The following is a 9,699-nucleotide window of genomic DNA, read 5'->3' on the forward strand; positions in this document are numbered from 1 at the left end:
GGGCAGAATTGCTCTTCCCTTCCCTATCTTCCTGTTACGAACCCGGAAAGGCTAGCACAGCCGAGGCGGCAGCACCTGACTTCTGTCCGTCATCACAGCTGCCGTGTCCTTGACACCAAAGTAAGTTCCCTTTGTTAGAACACTAACACCAGCCACACTATAAAGCTAAATAAACTCCACCTCTCTGAAATGGTGTCAATTTAACTCCTTTGGAATTAATAAAATTTGAATTTGTTTCTATTAAAATAACGATACAGTTTCACAGCTTTCAAAGTTTCTTTTTTTTGGAGAGGTTTTTGCTACAGGGCATGTGCGTTTGCCAGACAGAGACAGACAGAGAGACAGAAATCACGCCCCAGGGGGGATGGCTATGCCTCAATCTCTACTCCTCCATTCTCTTCTCACGATCTTGGGCACACATGCACACACGCCCGGAGTGAGTGTTAAGCCACAAGGTCTGGGACTCGAACTGCGGTCAACTACATGAGAGTCCAGTGACATAGCCATTACGCTAACTGCTGGTCCCTCAAAGTTTTCCTACCCTTGAGGATATACATATTATACAACTTACTGAGCTGTTGGAAAAGTCATGACGTAGTTTTTCTATGCAAAAATATGTATGACTTTTCTAGTGACCCAATATTATGGAAACGTCATCTGTCACTAAAACATCTTAATGTGAGGAGGGCAGCAAAATGTATACTGTTGTTTCAGACTTGTATGATGCACTGCAGAAAATAAACCATGGACTCAGTGGGAGACTAGTTACACACGCAGAAAGGTAAAATTATGACTTTTCTATTAAAAAATGAGTATTTGGAAAGAGATGCAGAGCAAGAGCTCTAAGGACAAAGACATATATGGCAAAGAGTTAAATCAAGGCATGAAATTGGGCTTTTTTATTTTTTAAAATGAACATGGACTGTGACAAATAGGTACCAAGAAACTTCCTCCCTTGGGAGGTTAATTTGAAGTAGTAAGAAGTCTGTGTCATACAGTATTTTTAAAGACCATTTTTATTACGTTCAAGTGTAACAGTAACCTGGCATACCTATCAGCAGCATTCTTGCCAAGTACGACTCCTTGGACTTCCTTTCATATAGATAAAATATATACATTTTAAAGGGAGTGGATACTTTTAAGGTACTTCAGTAAAAATTTGTCATCCTAAAATAGTTTGAACTGTCTCCTCTTAATCTGGTCTAGAATACCTCACATAGGTGAACAGGAATTCCAAATAAATGTTGACTTTATTCTCTCTGTTATAAAAGTCTGCCTTTTACGGCACCATTCTCCATTTGGCATTACACCAAGGTCTAATGGAATTACTTTTTATTGCTTTTTGAATATTGACAGTTTATGTGAATTAAAACTACATTTGGGTTGATGGCTTCCTGCTCCAAATTGGTACAAGCGTGCCTCACTTTGTATGGGAAGTATGAGGATTTCTATGGGTTGGAAAATCGATGACCATCACTTTGAGGCAAATCAGTGAGCAAGTCTTGGCAAGGGACTGGCACTTAAATTCTGACAAATCCCTTACCATTTTAATCATTGGTATGAACATAGCTAGGTCACGAATAGTTGGAGGTAGCAGCCGAGTTCTGCTCAGCATGATGCCATGGTCACCATGTCAGTAAGGGTCTAGTTTTGTTCTTGTTTTGATATGAAACTGATAGGAAAATGGTTTGAGTGTTCAATTTTCTGTCTAGCCATTAGTTGCTTTCAATTAATTTGTTGACAAACAAGACTCAAAACTGTTGCTAATTTCAGTTGATAACCACTTGACCTCAGGCAGGGTTGGGAGTAGATGCAATTGTCAACACATTTAATGAAAAGGCTTTGGAAGGAGACCTCAAGATTTGGGTAAACTGTCCATCTTTGCAAATCTTGTTCTTCAGTGCTGGGTATGTATCTTGTCCTTGTATGTATCTTATCTCTGCTTTTAGTCAGTAAGGGTGTATGTGTAGTTTTATTTTGTTCCTCTTGGTATTAGTGAAATACTGATTTTCTCTTTGGCTAGGGTCATCAATTTATAAAACTTGTGGAGCTGAGCAAAAGACTCACAGGGGGTAAAAATTACTCACTATGGAGACCAACAGTGTATTTCAATAGTTATGGCTTCTGAAATATTAAAAAATTTTGGGGGCCAGCAGGTGGCATGGTGATTAAGGCGCTGGACACTTCCATATGGCCCACCACAGTTCGAGTCCTGAACTTGGAGGCTTGCTTTCTCACCCCCTTCCCCCAACTCTGAATGTCTCTCTTTGGTCAAATTAAAATGAATGAATGAATGAAATTAAAAATTTTTATTTCAATAAACAGGGACCAGCTAGGTGGCATGGTGGTGAAGGCAGTTAAACCCCACATGGCTGTGTGGTCCAGACCTGGCAGCTTGAAAAACACTCTAGGGGTAAGAAAACTTGAGCAGAGGGTCATAGATATGGCAGCTGTTAGGATTGGAAACCACACCTGCAGGTCTAATATACACATCTGTTAAGTGTATACGTGGCCAAAGAAGAGGAATCCAAAAAGCAGCTAATGAAACCAGAGCAGCTACCCAAATATTCTGTACCACCTCTCCAATCTAAATATGTCGAAGAGCAGCCTGGTGTTTACAAACAGGCTTTGCTTCCATCCGCACTACAACTAGTCTTTATATTGGCCGGTGAAAGGGTGTTTATATCTTTGTGGAAAATGGGATAATGGATACAGTAGTTTGGAAAAGATGCAAATACCTATGTGAAGAATCCTCGAGATTTTCTTCCGAAAATGGAGTGATTACCGTTTCAGGATTGGTGGGCTTTGTTTCAGTGAGAAAAGGACCTACGTTCAAGAGAATTGCTTATCCACCTGGGACTTGTCACTTTAGGAGCAACGGTTTGCTACCCAGTTCAGTCAGTAATAATTGCAAAGGTAACTGGAAAAAAGGCATATGCTACAAGTCAGCAAATTTATGAAGCAGTTAGATCATTGTGGACCAAAAGAAACCAAAAAGAGTCACTTCCTGAACCTAAAGAAAAAACTAAGCTGGGAAGCTCTGCTGAAATAGAAAGCCCTGCAGAAACAACTCACATCCTGAAAGATCAGTGCCTTTGCCAGCAGAACTCAGCTCTGAAGTAAAGACCAAATCAGAATCCATCTCAGGTGCTTCAGTTTATGCCTGACCCCAAGCTCATGGGTCACGGGCAATCCCATCCAGATGTAGAAGTGTACAGTACTAGAAGCTGAAAACGACTGCAGAGTCTGCACAGAGAACTACAAGATGTGTGAAGTTGTCAATGATGAAAAAAAATCATGTCATGGGTAACTGCCATATGGAGTATAACTAGTTTTTCCATTACATTTTCAATGTAATGGAAAAGTTTGACCAATCACGTAAGTGATTAAAACACAAGCTATAAATACAGTCCAAATAATACTAAATAATTGATGAGGAGACACAGGTAGAAGTATTAGAATGCATTTGACTTTTAAAGGTATTGACTAAAAATGAAAACAATGAACAAACATATAAATGAGACTAAAATCTGGTAATCCTCATGTATATGTGCATACATATGTACATATATACATGTAGATCTGTTCTAGCTTTTCTGAATTTGTTAGATTACTGTGTAGAAAGATGCCTCCCCCCTCTTTTTTTTCATTTCTCAGAGCTGGAATAAAATGTTTGCAGTTTAGGGCAAAAAAAAAAAAAAAAAGGAAAAACGTCTCTGTGGGTGTATGCATGCTCAAAATCCCCAGAATGGAGAAGAGATTGTGACATGGCCATCCTCCCTAAACAGCCCTCCCTGAAGGGTGCTTTCTCACTGTTCTCCCCGGCTGCAGCAAGTGCATTTGCCCTATGGCAAACTGAAACAAAATGTCAGTAAACAAAAGAAAGAAAATTAAATTTCTCTGCATATAGCAAAGAAAAACCTGTTATATTTTGATTTTTTTTTTTTTTTGAGAGGTTTTTGCTATAGGGCGTGTGCACTCGCCAGAAAGTCAGAGAGAGACAGAAAAATCAAGAAATCACCCCCTGGGGGGATGGTCAGAGTACAATCCAGTCTCCTCCATTCTTCTCGGGATTTTGGGCACGTAGGCACGCACACGTGCCCAGCGTGAGTTTAGGCCACTGGGTCTGGGACTTGAACTGTGGTTGACTACATGGGAGTCCAGCGACATAGCCATTACACTAACAGCTAGTCCCAATGTTTTAGATACTTTAAACAGCTAGATGAGAACATGGATGCCAATCTTTAGTACATCCAGATTCTCCTCTATCCCCAGGGGCGTATATTCTGGCCAGCAATCATGACGCCTTGGAAATAGGCTACCTGCAGTTAGACTTTGGGATTTAAAAAGCTAGTGCAGGCTGCCAAATTAAATGGACAAACTTTCATAAATGGCACAAACTCTCCAATACTCTATTTTTCAATTCCTTTAATGCTGTCTAGTTCTGGACTGACTAGAGTGGATTAGAGCTAATCTAAGTATTGAATAGCTCTTCCTATGGATAATGAATAAAATTAAAATATAATGGGTATTTCAAGTATTTTAAGAGATTAAATCTATGAAGATAAGCAAATAAAATCAACGCAAGTCTTCCTACATGGCTATTATAGCTGTTAACGTCAAGTAATATACATAGGAAATTCACTTTGTACATATACTTTTTTTTGGAGAGGTTTTTGCTATAGGGTGCATGCGCTTGCCAGCAACACAGTGAGAAATCACCCCCCCGGGTGGATGGCCACACTGCAATCCCTTCTCCATTCTCCTCTCAGGATCTTGGGCACGCACGCACACTGAGTATAAGCCACTGGGTCTGGGACACGAACAGCAGTCAACTACAGGGTAGTCCTGTGACATAGCCATTACGCCAACTGCTGGTCTCTGTACATATACTTTTTTTTATAAAGAATTATTCTATTATTTTTCAAAATTTGCTATAGGGTATGTGCACTCACTGGAGAAACTGAGAGGAAAAGTGAGAAAGCAAGCTGCCGGGTCCCGGACTTGAGCCGTGGTCAGACATGTGGATGTCCAGCGCCCTTACGACTATACCTCCTGCTGGCCCCTGTACATATACCTTCAAGATAGTTTCTTTTTTTTTTTTTAATATTTATTCAATTTCATTTATTTTTAAATTGGCCAGAGACAGACAGAGGGACAGTAAGAAAGCAAACCGGCAGGTCCAGGACTTGAAATGCAGTCGGCCATATGGGAGTCCACGCCACCTGCTGGCCTCAAGATAACTAGTTCTTTAAAAAGGATGGAAACATAAAAATGTAAAATAAGATTGCTGTAACTGTGTTGAAACAGGTATCTCTTTGTTATAAAGAGAACCGAAATTCTAGGTGCCACTTAGTATTTTAAGAAAGAAAATTACAAAAAAACAAACAAAAACTGGGTGGTAATACTCAAAAAACTAAATTAAAGCAGCAGCTGCTGCTTTTTCTTTTAGAAACATGATCACCCTGAATCACAAACTCAAGGCAACCAGCTTAGAATAACAAGGATTCGGTGTGATAGATTCTGTCATACTATAAGCTGTCACCAATCAGGTAACAGAAACACAAGCAATGTAATTCTTTAATTGAATTTTAAGGCTTTTCCTCACTAAAGGTCAGTTTCACTGTGGTTAAAATTATTTTCTCTAAACTCTCCTTTTGGGAGGATTTGTTACACAGATCTTCTTTTCACCTGCCTTTGTATTTTATTTTACATCAAGACAGAATTTTAGTCTTTATATTCAGAATCCTTTTTAACTGATGACAAGGAAGAAACCTATAGTTAAATATCCCAGAAATTTATTTCATGTTTTCTTGAATACATTTGATATAGAAAGACTTGGATTATTTGCTTTGGGTGCCCCTGGTAAATCTCATGGAGGCACTGAAATATAGTGGGGTGCCAATCTGGAGACATCAGAAATAGAAACCACAAGCCCAATTTTAGGACTGTTCTTAGCTTAAAGATTAGTCTCTAGTGAAATTAGGCCACTCCCTTAAAAAATGCTCAATGTGTTGGAGCGACTGTGTGGAGAACAGCTGGTATTTAGGAGGGCATTTCATGTTCTGGTCTGTTGGAACATTTAAATACTTGGAAATAAAAAATATTCATCTTTGAAGTTTTCAATACTGGAAAACTTTCAAGTCTAGGGTTTATAGCCAGGAAGGGTGGCTTTGTATTCCTTAAATTGGACTCTCTTTCCCACAAAGTTAATCTTCAGTTTTGGCTTCCATCTCTTCTGCATCATCATCTCCATCAACTTCAGCATTTTCTCTCTCAAGCCGCTCCAGCTGCCTTGCAAGCTCAGTCTCATCTGTATCTGTGACTACCTTGGGCTGTGGAAGCAGAAGCATAATTTCAAAGTGAAGTAGTTAAAAAGTTATGAATACAGTATCAATATCATTACTGCCTAGTGTTTTAATTTTAACTCCTAAACACCTTTTTTAATAAGTTTTTTAACTGCCAAAGGGCACATGTGCTGCCAGAGAGAAAGCCAGCGCCCCTCCCCCACCACCGTGGGGCATGGTCATGCTGCAATCATTTTCCCTCCACTTCTCCATCCCATCAGGATTTGGGGCACGTGTGCACATGGACCCGGCATGAAACCCTTTTTTAATAACTCTGATATATCTGCTCACTTTGAGGGCTGACACATCACTAATAAATTCCATTAGATAAATAATGGATGAAACTTAAGAGAACAAGACAGTATAGAAAAGAAATGTGTATTAATATGGATTATTATTTTTCTGTCATCTTTGTGAGTTAAAACTAAAAATATCTCAGTAGCTATGTACTTTCAAGACCACAGTCAATAAAAAAAAGCATTTTGAGCTCAAACTTACTACCCCCTTTCAGAGAAGAATAATTAGACTGTTTTTGATCCTGAGATAAAATTTTAGGCATCCAATATTCATATTCTGATAAGAATTTCTCATTTTTTTCCCCCTTTGGTGTGTGGGGGGGGCAGGGAACCCCATCACCATCAGTGACCACGGACCTAAATGACAACTCCAGAGTAAAATATTCCAGTGCTCAATACTCTTATTTAGTTATAAAAACATCTTTTAGGAACTCTCTAAATTAGTTATTATTTTATGCTTAGCAGAGTTGCAATCCTAAATTTATCTGGTAGTTTAGAATCCAAGCCATTAAAGTTTTTAAAAACTTTAAGAATGAAGTAGAAATTAAGGTATTTCTCTCACCTCCATTTGAACGTTGAACACACCCCTCTTTTCCTCAATCTTTTCTTTGATAACAGCCATAGCCTGATTGAGAACAGAGAGGCCTTCCGTTCTCTCCAGGGTTGTCGTGGTCATCACATACCGAGGAGGAGCTATTAGGTTAATCTGAAGGAAGAAGACAAAAATTATGAATGTACCTATAACTTAAGGATGTTTGAAAATTTCTTATCTGCTGCATTAACCAATCACCCCAAAACTTAATATCCAATTTTGCAGATCAGCAGTTTAGGACTGTGTGTCAATGTGGCGAAAGCTAACCATTAGTAAAAATAGTCTACTGTAATAACAAATACGAAAAATTATGACTTCTGGATAGATGTCCCTAAGGCTGTACTGGCTGCAGTCATCATCAGAACAGATAATTTGTCCCTAATCTAAACTGATGAAGACATCCTTTTTAAAATTATCTTTTTGCTAGAGCACATGTGTACTTGCTAGAGAGGAAAAGAAAATGAGAAAGCACCCTCATGGAGGATGGCCACGCTGCAATCCCTTCTCCATTTTTCCTCTTCTTGGGCACACATACACATGCCCAGCATGTTTTTCAAGGTGCCAAGGTCTGGGATTCAAACATGCAGTCAGGCATGTAAGAGCCAAACACAATAGTCACCATACCACCAGCTAGCCTGAGAGAGATCCTTCTAAAAGATTGTGCATTAACAGTCATCCAGTTTATTTTAGCACTAGTGAAAAATTCAGCTCTAAATTTTATAAAAGTTGTGTCTATGTGGCTGAGCCCAAGGTGCCCTGGGCATTCTGGGCACAGCAACTCTTTACTAGCACCCCTTGTTCTCTCACAAGGGAAATCTCCACCCACTGTGTTGGTAGCAATGGCAACAACAACCTTACAGATAACTGCAAACTTCCCCTAGAAAAACCACCAAGACCTCCACTCAGTTCTAAGAACACAAACCACCTTAGTTATGAAAAATGATCAAAATACAAGGATCTGATTTGGTTTAAGTGGCTACTTCAACAGAAAAGGAGAAAACCAGTTACTCACCTTGATGGGCATGGTTTCTGTAGAACAATTCAAACCTGCTCTCAGGGCTTCTTTTACAGCATCAATGCCCTCATAACCATAACAAGCCACTTCAATATCTAAAATTATAAACATTTAAAAGCCGATACCAAACAATGCAAAAAATATTTAAAGGTTTGAAAGAAATCAGATGATGCCGATACACTAGTATTCAAATATTTATAAAAGTTTTCATCATGCTTCCAATATAAATCAATCTCAGCTATTAACTTTTGCAATTAAAAATATATACAAATGCAGTAAAACTGTATCTTATCCACATCAAGCCAGCTAATAACAAAACTATGAAAGACAGAAATTTAACAAAGTTGTTAAATTCTGGTTATGTTTAGTTAAAAATCCCAATTCCAACTCTGGATGGCTAGTTTCTTATTTGTAAAACAGAAGAGTTTGGTGAAGATGGAACAAAACAGTAACTGTAACTTGTCTAGAATAGTTTAGAAACTGCATACCCTTTAACCCAGCAATTCTACATTTAAAAACATGTGTATAGAGAATGGCTGAGGGAAGGGGAAAGAACATGTAAAAATAGGTAAATACGGAGGCTGGCCGGTGGCATGGTGGTTAAGGGTGCTGGACTCCCACATGGCCGATCTTGGTTTGAGTCCCTGACCTGGAGGCTTGCTTTCTCACTTCCTCCCACCATCCCCCAATCTCTCTCACTCTGTTCCTTTCTGGTCAAATTAAAATAAATAAATAAATGAAGTTAAATAAAATAATACTTAAAAAAAAATAAGTCATAAAAAAAGGTAAATACATATGTATGTATGTATAATGGTGCTAATTTGCAGTTTTTCTTTCTTTTTTTTTTAATTGTGAAAAAACTGGGACAGCCTAAATGTTCATCAAGAAAGGGATTAGCAGGGCCAGCAGGTGGGGTTGTAGTTAAGGTGCTGGACTCCCACACAGCTGACCGAAGTTTGAATCTCAGACTTGGTGGCTTGAAAAATCCACTAGGTACATATGCATGTATGCCCAAAACCCTGAAAGGAGAGAGGACTGTGGTGTGGCCATCCCCCTGGGGGGTGATTTCTTAGGCAAAAATGAAAGAAAGAAAGAGAAAGAAAGGGAAAGTTTATCTGTTCTATGGAATATTACTAAGCCATAGATATTAATGAGAACTCTTATGTTCTACATGGACAGATACACATGATACACTGAGTAGAAAAGGATAGAGAAAATTCTGCACAGTATGATCCCATATAATTTAATATAAATATATTAAAAACATATTTAACACAAATGTATTAAATAATATATTTAATATAAATATATACAATATATATTTTTGACATATATAGGAATTCATATGTAAATGTTAAGAGCATTCTTATTTAGGATGTATAAAGTAAACATGTCTACAAGAAAATATTCCAAATTATTAATAGTTAATCCAGAGGCACAGGAGGATAT

The 9,699-nt window shown here is 38.4% G+C and overlaps 1 protein-coding gene and 1 pseudogene across 1 annotated transcript in view; one reads left to right on the top strand and one right to left on the bottom strand.

Moving 5' to 3' along the window:
* Positions 1-2,481: 2,481 nt before the first annotated feature.
* On the top strand, positions 2,482-3,665 carry LOC102480335 (MICOS complex subunit MIC27 pseudogene; annotated as a pseudogene).
* A 2,111-nt stretch (positions 3,666-5,776) lies between these two features.
* EIF2S1 (eukaryotic translation initiation factor 2 subunit alpha) overlaps positions 5,777-9,699 on the bottom strand; it is a 30,069-nt gene continuing 26,146 nt past the window's right edge. Inside the window, exons 6-8 of the mRNA XM_006158787.3 lie at positions 8,248-8,345; positions 7,206-7,349; positions 5,777-6,335 (exon numbers count right to left, since the gene is read on the bottom strand). Coding sequence (XP_006158849.1) covers positions 6,210-6,335; positions 7,206-7,349; positions 8,248-8,345 — 368 coding nt within the window. The 3' untranslated portion in view covers positions 5,777-6,209. The remainder of the gene's footprint in view (positions 6,336-7,205; positions 7,350-8,247; positions 8,346-9,699) is intronic.

Source organism: Tupaia chinensis, unplaced genomic scaffold (genome assembly GCF_000334495.1).
Source record: "Tupaia chinensis unplaced genomic scaffold, TupChi_1.0 Scaffold000609_1, whole genome shotgun sequence".
Classification (NCBI taxonomy): domain Eukaryota; kingdom Metazoa; phylum Chordata; class Mammalia; order Scandentia; family Tupaiidae; genus Tupaia; species Tupaia belangeri.